This window comes from Elaeis guineensis, chromosome 5 (assembly GCF_000442705.2).
Source record: "Elaeis guineensis isolate ETL-2024a chromosome 5, EG11, whole genome shotgun sequence".
Classification (NCBI taxonomy): Eukaryota; Viridiplantae; Streptophyta; class Magnoliopsida; order Arecales; family Arecaceae; genus Elaeis; species Elaeis guineensis.
In genome coordinates, this window is record NC_025997.2 from 15,305,763 (window position 1) to 15,320,986 (window position 15,224).

Below are 15,224 nucleotides of genomic sequence, written 5' to 3' on the forward strand. Positions count from 1 at the left end.
TGGGGTACAATCAAGAATCAAGAATCGGTAAAAGGGCTGCTCTGAGTTACTACATTGGGAGAGAGGGAGCTTCACCAGGTGGGAAGCTTTAGGAGACAGGCCAGTTGGGCGTGCCCATGTTCGTTTATAAAAAGGACTTTGTTAGCTAATGGTGGCCATTGGTTGTTAGAGAGAAGGCAAGTGCCATTATAGCGCTACGACAAACAGTCTCTCCTTTCCCTCTATTTAAAGGAAATTTAGGCTAAAAATCTTATAAAATTTAGGTTGGTTTACCCATCTATCTTGCATCTTCTAAGGGCCAAACCAACTTCTCAAACCAAACCCTGCTTTTGGGCTGGAGGAGAAAAAAAGACCATGTAGATTTTTTTTTTCTTCTTTTTTTTTTTAGTTCGTGCAAGATTTGGTTGATAGAACCAGCTTCAAAAGCAAACGGAGTTGGTGAGACAAAAGCCCCTCTCTGCGAGAGAGGGGCACCGCATTATCAGGATAAGCTCGAGCCAATAGAACACTTCATCGCTGGGTAGTCTATACTATACTACTTTCACAGGAGAAGAGAACAGAAATACGGAGAGTTTGCCTTATTATTTGCATAGAATCTAAGAAGCATACATATATAATAACAGAAAAACAAATTTAGTCATGGAATGGAGATAAAAGAAATTGTAAAAAATGTTCTCCAAAGTCTTCATTTTCTTATTGGGTTTCCCTCAGTCACCTCAACCCCTTCTAGCTCTAAAAGTTCCATGATCAACGAACGTTTCAGAAAGGATCATAATGCGAAAGTAGCACGTCATGATAGGTAGATAATCCAAGGACTGTGACTGATGCTACAATGATACACGTATCATTCACAAGAAAGCCATTCGATGGATTTTGGAGATCTTCAAGATGCAAAACTTTTTGCCATCCCACACTGTTAATCTTCGAACTAAATGCATGTTGACCTGCAAGAGAATGCAAAATGATATAATTATGTTACTGTATAACTTACTATGGAGATCCCATGATTCAAAACAAAGTGACTTTTGGGTTGGGGGGGGGGGGCTGTACCTGAAAGAAGATTCTTATGATTGCCTTCAACTTGGTCCATCACGTGCAAAGCAAATTTAACATTTTCTGCAGAATTGGGTGGCTTGATGGTATACTGATCCAATTTCAGGCAAAGGACAATAAAATCAACTGTCTTCTCGAGTGCCAGATGCCTAAACATACCGCATGGACTGCATCAGCAATAACTAATAGCAAACAGAATATCAAATATGAACATTTGCATATAATATATAATACACTAGCTTGGAAACAGTGGATTTTACCAGTTTCTGAATCATAGACCAAGGGCAGCAGTGACCAGATGAGTCCAATTGCGAATCATTGTCTCAAAATATTCACCATGGAAGTTGGTAGATGAGATATTATTATTATTACTACTACTACTACTATTGCTGCTGCTATTATTATAAGAATGGTAGGATTGATTTGATATGCTTTATTTAGTAATTGAGATTCTCGGCCTAGGGTTATCTTTGATCTACAAAGATATGGTTACCACATTGATTTACAAAATTAACTTGCACGACAATCATTCATTGTTACAATAGATCAGTAGTTATAATTTGTTCAAGATAAAAGGAACAATATACAAGTATTTACCACTTGAGTCTGCCTGCTTCAAAAACCTCAGAGCTGATAGGCTTCTGTATCGTTGAAAAATTTCTGATAGTCCACCGGTTTGAATAAGAGATCATCTGCTTTGGTACAAAAGAGCATTCAGACGCACCAATGTGCCGTACAACAGGAGAGGCATTTGTAACCTCGGCACTTAAAAAGCAATCATCATTGATTAGGAATCCATTTGCTCGACTTTTGAATGTTTTGATGGGCATCATAGACAAACTCCAACAAGTATAACCAGGTGCGAAATAGTTTTTGCCTGGATATTCCACGAAGCATTATGATGAAGAACATTATTCCAACAAAAATATAAAATGGACAAAAGGGAAGCGATCCACAGAATCAAACAAATTTAAAATAAATTTGCTTCCTATAAAAAATTTAAAATAAATGAATCAAACAAAAACAAAAAAAAAAACATAATCAACAACAATAACAAAGCATGTGAATATACAAATCCACAGAAGACTTTTCTTTCAAAAGGTTATAAAGAAAACCTCATTCGAGAATTTTGGGAAAAGAATATGCGATGCCGTTGCTTCTTATTAGATATTAAGTATTAAGCTTAGAGAGAATGATAATGGCAAATTTCATAAGTGGATCGAAAACCATCCGAGCCCAACCAAAAAGCTTCGAGACCGAGCGGGCAATAAAGGCAGCCCAGCTCATGAACTAGTCTACTCACAATCTCATCTAAAAGGTACTTGTAAGAATGTTGCAAATCCTAGTCCTTCATCCTGCTTGCACGCCTGCCCAAGCCCTCTTGATCACAATAAAATTGGATTTGGAATTAGATAAATAGATAAATAAAATGTAGGCAAATTTGGGCAACATTGATTTTTTCTTTATACTTCAATATTCCTTACAACATATGAAAAAAAAAAAAAAAATAAAGTTTCAGGAAAAGCATAAAACAATTTAATTTGTAATGGGAACAGTCTAAATGCTACCTTTTTCCCATTTGTGGTTGCCATGTAATTCATCATATATCCCCAACTTGTAGTCTACTTTAAGCGTTACAGGAGGAGGCAGAGAAGAAACATCTAGACAAAGACCTAAACGTAGGTAGCTTGTCTTATCTTCCGACGATACAACCAACTTCAACCTCCTGCAAAAAAAGAAAAACCAAACATATTTTTGGCATCTTTTAATGTGTAAAATAGTCAGAAAATAAAAAATCGACATGTCCAATAGTTGTATTACGACCAAAATATTTCTCAAATTGAAAAACATGAAGAAGAAAACTTTTAAAATCTTTCAAATCTTCCTAGATATTGGCCATGTTAATGAAGGCTTCCTCACTCACAAAGTATTTTCTAGACAATCCTAACCATCAATACTATAATACATTACTCAGAAAGCTAGCTTGAAAAAAAAAAGTAGGAGGAGGAGGAGGGAGGGTGCACGTTACGAAAGATAAGGCTACTGACTCCCCGGCTTTCTATTCTACCATAGTACCATAGGATTTCCTTGGTTCACCCAGGCTAACTATTCTATTTCTGTTAAATTAAACTCAACTCTTGTTTTTCTTTAAAATATGAAAAAAAAAAAAAAAAAAAATTCCAACATCCCATGTAGTAGTTTGTTTGGGCATGATGGAGCAAACCAAACTACCTAGCTTTCTTAAAGTCAAACCTCATCTTAAAGTGGTGATGGTTATACAATCCAAAACAAGGTTTAGTGATCACTATATCTATCCTACATGATAACAATAACACCTAAATCTTAACCAATACGACATCTTTGCAAGAACTTGGACGGAGTATTGCTACTATATGCAGGCAGGAAACCTAGGTAAAACTTAAGAAACATGAGATTGTGAGGTGAATCTCACCTTGACTTGTCTTTCTACTTTTATGCTTATGGAGATCTTCTCTTTTTGGCTCAAGAGTTGATAATTTAAATATGATCACTGCATATAAAAATCCATTTGAATTTTTTAGGCAGTGTTCTATATGAATCATAATATACGCTATTTGATGTAAAATCGTAGTATGCACTATTCAAAATATCGTTTTCTATAACCATGGATTATCGTGCCATCCTATATATCATATAGGTGATCTCTAATATTTTCCGTCTATACACAAATTAATTTATATTCAGTTTAATCAGAAAAACATTAACAAAGTCAGTTCCAAATACTTCTAAAAAAGAAAGAAAATGAAATCTCTAGTAACATTAAAGTTAAAAGTTTTTTTTAAAAAACATTAATCTTGTTTGTAAAAAAAAGAAAAACATTAATCTTTATGAAAATAAGTTATCAGAAGAAAAACATTAATCTTTATGAAAATAAGTTATCAGAAGACTTACCAACGGTATCCTTTAGCCTCAAAGTACCCGGAGTAATACCCAGATTTTATATTATTCTCGATGGACGAGAACCCCCGGATGCTCCACTTGAAAATTTTCTTGCGAGCAAAGACGTTACCCATCGTCTTTTTCCCCTCTCTCTTTCCCCACGCCTTTCGGTGGTTCGGCAAAACCCAACCTTTTATGGTGCTAATACGTGGGATAAAGATGAAAGAGATCTCTTAGCTTATTTGTTCTAGGATTCTGAAAGAAAACAAACTCCAAAATTAGATAGAATTTTTAGAGATTTAAAATTTATAGAAAAGATAGATATCGGTTTTATTAGGACTCTAAAAAATTTTTCAAAAAAATTTACTTATTTCTAAGACGTGTATGGAAGGAAATCTAAATTTTGACAGAATCGCGAGGGATTTAAAACTCTAAAATATATAACAGGTTTGCTAAAATTTGAAGGCAAATGGAAAAATTCTTGGATCAATTCAATTTACCTTATGTGCTACAGACAAAGTCAATGAAAAGATAACATATTTTGAATCGAAAACTGTTGCAATCATTTCAGCACATTATTTAACTATCTCAGCGTTGCTTTTGAGATGGTTACCGAATTTTTTAATATAAAAATATTAATTTGTTATTCTTTTTATTGCCTTTATCTACGTGTAAAAGTCCAAAGTTGGATAAAAATTTTGGAAATTTAAAACTAAAAAAAAAAAAGATAGATTTCGGATTTAATTGGGAATGGAAAATTTTTTGAAAAAATTTGCTATTGTGTCGTACTGTATTATTACTAGGATTCTATGGAACTTGTGGAAGGAAAAATCCAAGTTTGGTAGGATTATTAGGAATTTAAAACTCTAAAATATATATCAACTCGGATAAAATTTGGCGATGAATAAAAAATTTTTTAGATATATTTAATGTACAATATATCAACTCAGCTAAAATTTGGTGACAAATAGAAAAATTTTTGGATAAATTTAATGTACAATGTGTGCTACAGACAAAGTCACTAAAAAAAAAATACCATATCAATATTTTGAAATGCAAAATTTTGCAACCATTTTTACATATCATTTTTAACTGTCTCAATAAATTACCGTTGAGATGGTTATTGAATTTTTTTAATTTAAAATATTAAGATAATATTTTTTTATTGACTTTATCCATAATATATGTTAGAGACTAAGCTTATAAAAAATAAAAATAAAAATATAGAATCCTCCATCAAATAGTGTCTGCCTATGAACTTCGCAAGAGGACCGTTTGGTGTGCATGCAACATAATTTTTAAAACTAACTTATAACCCATACGGTACATAAGATGTAATTCTTAAAAAATAATATTTAATTTATTTATTTTATTATATATATTTTATTAAAATTTTGACTTCTTCAAAGCTCAACATCAATCCATCTTAATAAAGATTTGTTAGACCTATCCTACTCAAATAATAGTGCTCCATGAATGTCCTCACTATTGTATCTAGATTCATTTTTGCTGTCTCCCACCGGCAACCAAAATCAGATACTCTTATTAGCCATGAGGCACTCTTAATCATCTGCTTTATCTTTTTTATTGTTGTTTTCTATAGGAGGATTGCATCTTTGATTGTATATATGTATATATATATATATATTATATATATTATATATATATATATATATATATATATATATATATGTATGTATGTGTGTGTATATATATATATATATACACACACACACACATACATACATATATATATATATATATTGTTGCCCAGCTATGCAACCCAAGAGGGAGGGGTGAATTGGGTTTCTAAAAATTTTAAGCTTAACTTATGATTTTTGAGAAGTGTTTGACAAAGCTAAATAAATAAGGAGAGTAGAATTAATTCAAGGCTAATAGCAAGAGCAAGAATGCAAGAGAATAATGAAGAGATAAAGAAGTGCAATTAGACACACACCAAACAAAAAGATTTATAGTGGTTCGGTGCCAACCTTGCACCTACATCCACTCTCCAAGCTCCTACTTGAAAATTTCAATCCACTAATCTTGTATTCAACCCGAATACAAACGTCGGAAACTCCGACTCTAGCTATCCCAAGCTAGTCCACTTGTTTCCCGGGTACAAGCCAACCCAATACACTCCGATTCAAGGTTCGGATCAACCTTCCCTTATTTTGGAACCCTTCCAAAACAAAAACAATAACATAAACAAAGTATAACAATGAATAGCACAAGAAAGCTCCTTTAATGAACGAATATGACTTTAAATATACTTTATTCAAGAAGAAGAAGATCCCTTTTTGATTTTCTCAAGGTGGTTGGAGACTAGAATGTGCACTTGAGGAGTTGGTGAGCTTGGATCAAAGGCTTCTTGAATGCTTCAAGTGAGCTTTTGCTAGGGCTGAAAAGTTTGCTTGAAATCTCTTTCTCAAAATCTCTCTTCTTGATTCTTCCTCTTTTCTTGTTGTTGATTTCCACCTTTTTGTCCTTTTTATAGCTTTAAGAAATAGTGAAAAATATTCTAGGCTGAAAAAGAGCCGTTAGACCACAATAAATGAGCATTAAAAGCATTTAAAACGGGTTAAAAACTAGCCGTTGCGGAAAAATCCCGTCACAGGGGTCGACTCATGAGTCGACTCATGCCTGGGGGTCGACTCATGGGTCGACCTCTGTGGAAGAACAACAGAAAACAACCAGAAGACAAGGTTCTGTGATTTTTGGTCTAAAAACAGCAGGGGTCGACTCATGGGTCGACTCATGCCTTGGGGGTCGACTCATGGGTCGACTCACAGGTTGTGCCAAGCCAAAAAATCAGCGTGCCAAACAGCTCATTATGCCATGAGTTGACTCATGGGTCAACTCATGATTTTCAAACATGCATATCTTTCAAAATACAAGTCCAAAAATAATAAAATTTTCATCAATGGATCACAAATATTTTGTTCTATCATTTGATGCTTTCAAATCAGAGTTTTGGTAAAATTACAATTTTGCCCCTGAAAAGCAATAAGTCTTTTTCAAGTGAAAATCATTAGTACTCCTTCAACTGCTTTGTAATCATCAAAATCAATCTAAGGAGCAACAATCTCTCCCTTTTTGATGATGACAAAATACTTGAACAAAAGTATATATATGAATCAATGAGCATGAATTTCAAGGAATGAAATGCATTATAGGTAGTTTGAAGATAAATAGCAAATTTACTACCAACTTATAAGTGCATTTGCTTGAAAAGAAGATTGATTCTTTTGGCATGTGATATATGTGCCCATTTGCATAAACAATTTGCCTATTGCTTAATGATTTGAAAATTTGCTCATTTGATTATGTGATTCTGGTATCAGAGCAGAAAATTTATTTTTGTTATCAGAGCAAAACATAATTTACCTTAGGATTTGAAAATTGCGTGTTTGAAAATATCTCATTTGCTTGTTTTTCAATTTTCTTAACATCTTGAAAATTCGCTCATTCTCATTTGATTATTTAATTTTGGTATCAAAGCATGTTTAAAAATTAAGTGTATCAATGCATGTCTAAGAATTAATTTTAAAGTATATCAGAGCATGTCAAATTTTTAGATGTATCAGAGCATGTCTAATTTTAAAGCATATCAGAGCATGTCTTAGAAGTAATTTTAAAGATTGCTCAATTACTTTGTGCTTACTCATTTTGTTATCAATCGTGTTTTTGATATTTTAATTTCTCCCAATTCACTCATTTTATTTTTAAGTCTTTTATTTATCTTTCTTTTGATACTTTTGCTTAGCAATTCACTCATTGTATTTTTAAGTCATTTAATAATCTTACTTTTGATATTTTTCTTTAATTTCTCCTCCTTTTTGACATCATCAAACATTGTTAACTCCCCCTCTTTTTTGAATACAGCAATCATAAAACAAAATATGCCATTGAGTACCATAGATATGAATTAGCAACAAAGAGAAGATATATAATCAAAAGATGATTGATACCATTACAAAGAGTAGATATATAATTAAAAGATGATTGATACCATAGTTGTTTCAATACATATTCCATAATATAAAAGTCAACCAGTTAATATCATTACATGGCCCAAAAGATAGATCCTAGAAAGAACAACAGACAAGGCTAGCTACAAGGATCTAGTGGAGCTCATGACTAGATGGATCAGAATCAGATGTATCAGAGATGGGGTGGGGAGATGATGGATCACGACCAAGGACTCGTCCTCTACCCTGTCTGCCTCTGCCACGAGTGGAGGTGCTCTGCTGTCTGGCTGCTGAATTGGTGTGTGCCTCCTGGTGGACTCTGAAGGGCCAGCCTCTGGATCTGGAACAAACTGGATGGCTGGAGATGCTGCCCTGAAGTCATGGAGAGGTGATGAGGGACCTTCTTCCTCAGCTGTGTCCTCAATTCTGTCCTCAGCTCTTTCTTCTGTACCCTTGATCCAACCACCATCAATGCTAGTGAATCCCATGCGGTGCAGAGTGTGTTGGTTGATGGTGTCAGCGTGAGAAAGCCTAGCAGATGTCTCCCCCTCAAAACTGACTCCAAACCTCCTGAAAACCAGTGTGAGGGCCATACCAAAAGGCAGATGTGCCTTGGATCTCATGGCCTCAATCATTAAAGTAGGGAGGTTTAAGGGGGTTTGGGTGATCACATGAAACATTATACATATGTCTCGGTCAGAAAGGAGGTCATGTCTACCACTTCTCGGGAAGAAAAGCTTTGTCACTAATTGATGTAGAATTCTCATTTCAATTGACAAGATTTTGGCTTCTAATTTATTTAGACTTTCCGAGTAAGTTCCTCCTAAAATTATATTGATCCCTTCTTCCTTCACTGGGAGTTCCATGTTAGAATATTCCTCACAGGGCAAATGTAGAATCTCTCCCAAAATAATAGGATCTAAGCAGATATCAATTCCCTTAACAGTAGAAGTTACTGTTCCATTGCCATAGTGCAGATTTAGATAAAACTCTCTAACCAAGTCTACATATGTAACTTCTTTGAGAGAACAATAAAATTCCCAACCTTGGTTTTTGATCTTTGAACCAAAGGAAAAACTTTCTTTTTCAAAGAATCTGAAGTCCACATTCTTGCCGGTTTCTACCTTTCTGTCAGAGAGAGGAATTTTGCTAGGGCTAAGAGGAGACTGAGAGGGATCTGGTGCAGACGCTGAAGCCAGAATGGGAGCAGAGGAGGTCTGAGAAGCTTGCCTTTTTCTGCGGACGCCTTCTTCCAGCTCACGGATTGATTTTCTTCTTTGAGGGAGTTTCATCTTTGGGGCCATTTTCACCACAAGAGCAAGCAAGGAGACTCAGAAGATCAAATGGGTGAGGAGAAGGAGGGTTATTAGAAGATGGAAAGGGATTTTGGCGGAGAGAAATCACAATTTTGAGAAGAACGGTGGAAGCTAGGGCACGCTCCAACCGCTTCAGTCAAGGGAGAAAGATACGAAAAGCTCCTTTCCCAAGGGGTGATTTGAGGTGGAGAGGTGATGGGAGAATGATCTTGGGCTAGATCCTTAGTTTTGGAGAGAACGAAGATGAGGACGACGAGTCTTGGAGGGAGGAAGACGAAGAAGAAGGAGGGGTCGGCTCATGAACGGGCTTTAAGTTAAAAAGGAATGAACCCGTGGGGAGTTGGCCAAGAATTTCAAGTATGCCATTAGGTTGACCTTAGGGGGTCGACTCATAATTCACAAAATTTCAGAAAAAATATGAATAAATTTTGAAAAAATTTAAAATTTTGGTAAAAAAATTTTTTGCTCAATGACAAGTTGTGACAATGATAATCTTGAGCTTTTAGGTCCAAGAGAGATGATGAAAATTGAGCTCAAAGAAATTTTGACATCGATTCCTTGGAATTGGAGAAACATTTAGGCAAATGGATCAAGAATTCCTAGATTTCTCCTAATTTCACAGAATCTATCCTCACTAAGGGCCTTTGTAAAGATATCAGCTAATTGATTTTCAGTGCAAATATAGTTAAGAATTATATCTTTATTTTAAACATGTTCTCTTATAAAATGATATCTTATTTCAATATGTTTAGACCTTGAATGTTGAATTGGATTTTTAGTAAGGTTTATGGCACTTGTGTTGTCACATCTTATGGGTGTTTCATTAAGTTTGATACCAAAGTCTTCGAGTTGTTGCTTAATCCACAAGATTTGAGCACAACAACTTCCGGCTGCAATGTATTCGGCCTCAGCCGTAGACAGTGCTACCGAATTTTGTTTCTTGCTAAACCAGGAGATTAGGTTAACTCCAAAAAATTGATAAGTTTCACTAGTGCTTTTTCTGTCTAATCTACATCCAGCAAAATCAGCATCTGAATATCCTATTAAGTCAATTAATGAGTCCTTAGAGTACCATAATCCTAGAGTTTGAGTACCATTTAAATATCTAAGGATTCTTTTAACAGCATTCAAGTGAGACTCTTTAGGATTAGATTGAAATCTAGCACACAAACAAACACTAAACATGATATCAGGCCTACTTGTAGTTAAATATAATAGAAAGCCAATCATACCTCTATAATATTTTAAGTCTACACATTTACCTTCTTCATCCTTGTCAAGCTTACATGAGGGGCTCATGGGTGTGCCAATTGGTTTGGAGTTCTCCATTCCAAATCTTTTGAGTAATTCTATGGTATACTTGCTTTGGGTGATGGAGATTCCTTCCTTTGTTTGTTTGATTTGGAGTCTGAGGAAGAATGTAAGTTCTCCCATCATGCTCATCTCGAACTCTCCCTGCATGAGCTTAGCAAAGTCTTGACAAAGAGATTCATTAGTAGACCCAAAAATAATGTCATCAATATATATTTGTATAATTAACATATCATTTTGATTTTTTTTAATGAAGAGAGTTGTGTCTACATTACCTCTTGAAAAATTATTATTTAGTAAAAATTTGCTTAGCCTATCATACCAAGCCCTAGGTGCTTGTTTTAAATCATATAGAGCTTTATTTAATTTATAAACATGATTAGGAAAAGCATGATTTTCAAAACCTGGGGGTTGTTCTACATAGACTTCTTCAGCAATATATCCATTCAAAAATGCACTTTTGACATCCATTTGAAATAATTTAAATTTCATAAAGCAAGCATATGTAAGTAGAAGTCTAATAGCCTCTAATCTAGCAACAGGTGCAAAGGTCTCATCAAAATCAAGTCCTTCTTCTTGATTATAACCTTTAGCAACCAATCTTGCTTTATTTCTTATTACATTTCTATGTTCATCTAATTTGTTCCTAAAGACCCATTTTGTGCCAATTATTAAATAATTTTTAGGTCTTGATACTAAAGTCTATACATTATTTTTTTCAAATTGATTAAGTTCCTCTTGCATTGCATTAATCCAATTATAATCATTTTCAGCTTCTTCAATAGTTTTTGGTTCAAGATGAGATACAAAAGCACAATGATTAAATACTTCTCTAAGTGAAGAACGAGTTTTTACCCCATGCATAGGATCATCAATAATTAGCTCCTTAGGGTGATTGTGAACATACCTCCATTCTTTGGGTAGGTCATTTGTACCTTGAGGTTGTTCTTGATGTTCTTCACCTCCCTCATCCTGTTTGTCTTCATGTTCCTTATCCTCTTGAATTGTTGAATCTTTCAGAGTGATCTCCTTCATTCCTTCTATAAGAGGATCTGCATCATCAATACTTTCATTCTTCCTTGAAGGAAGATCGTTAGATTCATCAAAGACAACATGTATGGACTCCTCTACTACTAAGGTTCTTTTGTTAAAAACTCTAAAAGCTTTACTAGTGGAGGAGTAACCAAGAAAGATTGCTTCATCTGATTTTGCATCAAATTTTTCAAGTCTTTCTTTACCATTATTTAATACAAAACATCGGCAACCAAAAATATAAAAATATGCAATATTAGGTTTTCTTTCTTTCCAAAGCTCATAGGGGTTTTTCTTTAAAATTTGTCTAATCAAAGTACGATTTAAAATGTAACATGCTGTGTTAATTGCTTCCGTCCAAAAATATCTTGGAAGGTTGCTTTCACATAGCATGGTACGGGTCATTTCTTCTAAGGTTCTATTTTTTCTTTCTACTACCCCATTTTGTTGGGGTGTCCTAGGTGCAGAGAAGTTATGGCTTATTCCTTTTTCATCACAAAAGTTTTCAAAGTCTTGATTTTCAAATTCAGTTCCATGATCACTTCGAATATTTTGAATTGAAAATCCTTTCTCATTAGTCACATTTCGATAAAATTTAGTGAAAACATGAAAAGTTTCATCTTTATGTGCCAAAAAGAAAACCCAAGTAAAACGAGAGTAATCATCTATAATTATAAAACCATATCGTTTTCTTCCTAGACTAGTGGTTCTAGTAGGTCCAAATAAGTCCATATGCAAAAGCTCTAAGGGTCTAGAGGTTGAAACAATATTTTTGGATTTAAATGAAACTCTTGTTTGTTTATCTAGTTGGCATGCATCACAAATTCTATCCTTTTCAAAATTTAGTTTTGGCAAACCAAGAAATTCTTTCTTAATTAATTTTGAAAGAGAATGCATGCTAATGTGTGCAAGTCTTCGATGCCAAAGCCAACTAGTCTCATTAATTTTAGCATTCAAAGATACTAGGCATTGCATGTTTATTTTGGCTAAATCATTTAAATCTACCATATAAACATTACCATGTCTATGTCCAATAAATTTAATGCCATCATTAATAGGACTAGTTACAATGCAAACAGATGATTCAAAAAAACTTTATATCCTTTATCACAAAATTGACTAATGCTTAATAAATTATGCTTTAAACCATCTACTAACAAAATATTTTTAATGTATTTGGAGGGAGTGATACCAATGTTACCTATACCGATAATCTTTCCTTTGCCATTGTCTCCAAAGGTGACCATCCCTCCATCCTTAGCATCAAGAGTGATGAATTGGGATTCATCACCAGTCATGTGTCTCGAGCATCCACTGTCAAGATACCATTTCCTGTTTCCTCCTTGGGATGTTAGACACACCTGCAAGCAAAAGTCAAGTTTTTGTTTTAGGTACCCAAGCTTTCTTGGGTCCTTTTTGGTTAGTCATAATGGTTCCTTTTGGAACCCATATTTTCTTTACAGTTGAGTTTGCAGACTTGTTAGAGAAGCAAGTGTATGACTTATGTCCTACTCTACCACATTTGAAGCAAGTAATATTAGAAGACTTGTTACTTAAAGAGTTTACATAAATATTTTTCAGATATTTTTATTTCTTCAAGGGGTTATAGCCAAGTCCAGCCTTATCATACACGACTTTTTGATTATCAAGAATCATATTAAGTTTATTTGAACTCAAGGTGAATTTTTCTACTATTGATTTTAGCTTGGCAATTTCATTCTTTAAACTTTGATTTTTTTGAAGCAGGGTGAATTTTTCAATTGAAATATTTTCATTTTGTTTCAATAAAAATTGATTTTTCAATTTTAGATCTTTGTTCTTCATCTCTAGTTTCTTTAATTCATCAACTAAATCATAAAAAGCTTCATGTAATTCTTCAAATGTAAAGTCACTAGGAGTTTCGAAAATTACCTCATTTTCGTGTGCCATAAGGCACAGGTTGGCTTGTTCGGTTGAGTTTTCCTCGTCGGAGCTTGAGTCATCACTCACACTCCAAGTGGCCATCATGGCCTTCTTCTTGTACTTCTTGGGACCTTTCTTCAGTTGTGGGCATTCGGATTTGAAGTGTCCCGGCTTCTTGCGTTCGTAGCAGATAAGGGGTTGGTCTTTCTCTTTTTCTTTGCTCTGTTCCCCTTTTGTGAATGGCCTCTTCCTCATCCCTTGTTTTCTTTTTCTCAGAAATTTTTTAAATCTTCGGGTAATGAGTGCCATCTCTTCATCTTATTCTTCATCTTCAGTGTCATCAGTTTCTTCATCTGGTGGAGCTGTGGATTTGAGAGCAATTGTTCTTTTCTTTTTGACTTCTTCCTCTTGATGTTGCTTCATACTTAGCTCATGAGTCATTAATGATCCAAGAAGCTCTTCCAAGGGTAAAACGTTCAAGTCTTTAGCTTCTTGGATGGCAGTCACTTTGGCTTCCCAAGTTCTTGGTAAGGACCTGAGAATCTTTCTTACAAGCTCACTGTTAGTATAGGACTTACCAAGACTCTTTAAACCATTAATAATATCAGTAAAGCGAGTAAACATTTCAGTTATGGACTCATCATGCTCCATTTTAAACAATTCATATTTATGCACAAGCATGTTGATTTTAGACTCCTTTACTTGATTGGTTCCCTCATGGGTTACTTCTAACCTATCCCATATTTCTTTAGCAGATGAGCAAGTAGAAATGCGATTAAATTCGTTAGCATCAAGAGCACAATAAAGAACATTCATTGCTTTAGCATTTAATTGGGCCATCTTCTTATCAACCTCATCCCATTCTTTCTCGGGTTTGGCTGATTCCTCACCATCTATAATTTTAGTGGGTGTGTGAGGATCGTTCACTATGATACTCTACATATCATAGTCGAGTGCTTGAATAAATATTTTCATCCGAGCTTTCTAATAGGTGTAATTAGACCCATTGAAAAGTGAAGGTCGGTTGGTGGATTGCCCCTCGGCTAGAGAAGTGCCGACATGAGTTGCCATAGATCTTTGGCTCTTTGATTCTTTAGATCAAAGAAGGGCTAGAGCACCGGACTCTGATACCATTTGTTGCCCAGCTATGCAACCCAAGAGGGGGGGTGAATTGAATTTCTAAAAATTTTAAGCTTAACTTATGACTTTTGAGAAGTGTTTGACAAAGCTAAATAAATAGGGAGAATAGAATTAATTCAAGGCTAATAGCAAGAGCAAGAATGCAAGAGAATAATGAAGAGATAAAGAAGAGCAATTAGACACACACCAAACAAAAAGATTTATAGTGGTTCGGTGCCAACCTTGCACCTACATCCACTCCCCAAGCTCCTACTTGGAAATTTCAATCCACTAATCTTGTATTCAACCCGAATTCAAACGTCAGAAACTCCGACTCTAGCTATCCCAAGCTAGTCCACTTGTTTTTCGGGTACAAACCAACCCAATACACTCCGATTCAAGGTTCGGATCAACCTTTCCTTGTTTTGGAACCCTTCCAAAATAAAAACAATAACATAAACAAAGTATAACAATGAATAGCACAAGAAAGCTCCTTTAATGAGCGAATATGATTTTAAATACACTTTACTCAAGAAGAAGAAGACCCCCTTTTGATTTTCTCAAGGTGGTTGGAGACTAAAATGTGCACTTGAGGAGTTGG

General features: G+C 34.7%; 1 protein-coding gene across 1 annotated transcript; it reads right to left on the reverse strand.

Moving 5' to 3' along the window:
* Positions 1-759: 759 nt before the first annotated feature.
* Positions 760-4,106, reverse strand: LOC140857942 (uncharacterized). The gene is made up of 5 exons (XM_073257353.1): positions 3,985-4,106; positions 2,622-2,779; positions 1,651-1,930; positions 1,051-1,220; positions 760-944 (listed from the first exon to the last, which is right to left on the reverse strand). Exons 1-5 carry the CDS (start codon positions 4,104-4,106, stop codon positions 760-762), a joined length of 915 nt encoding a protein of 304 aa, XP_073113454.1.
* Positions 4,107-15,224: the final 11,118 nt, after the last annotated feature.

Bases quoted from the DNA above. Each gene is read 5' to 3' on its own strand.
- LOC140857942 (XM_073257353.1), bottom strand. From the start codon at position 4,106: ATGGGTAACGTCTTTGCTCGCAAGAAAATTTTCAAGTGGAGCATCCGG. The intron at 1,221-1,650 runs GTAAATACTTGT...TTGCTGATGCAG, and splicing joins GAAGCAGGCAGACTCAAGTG to TCCATGCGGTATGTTTAGGC. The intron at 945-1,050 runs GTACAGCCCCCC...ATTCTCTTGCAG, and splicing joins TCATAAGAATCTTCTTTCAG to GTCAACATGCATTTAGTTCG.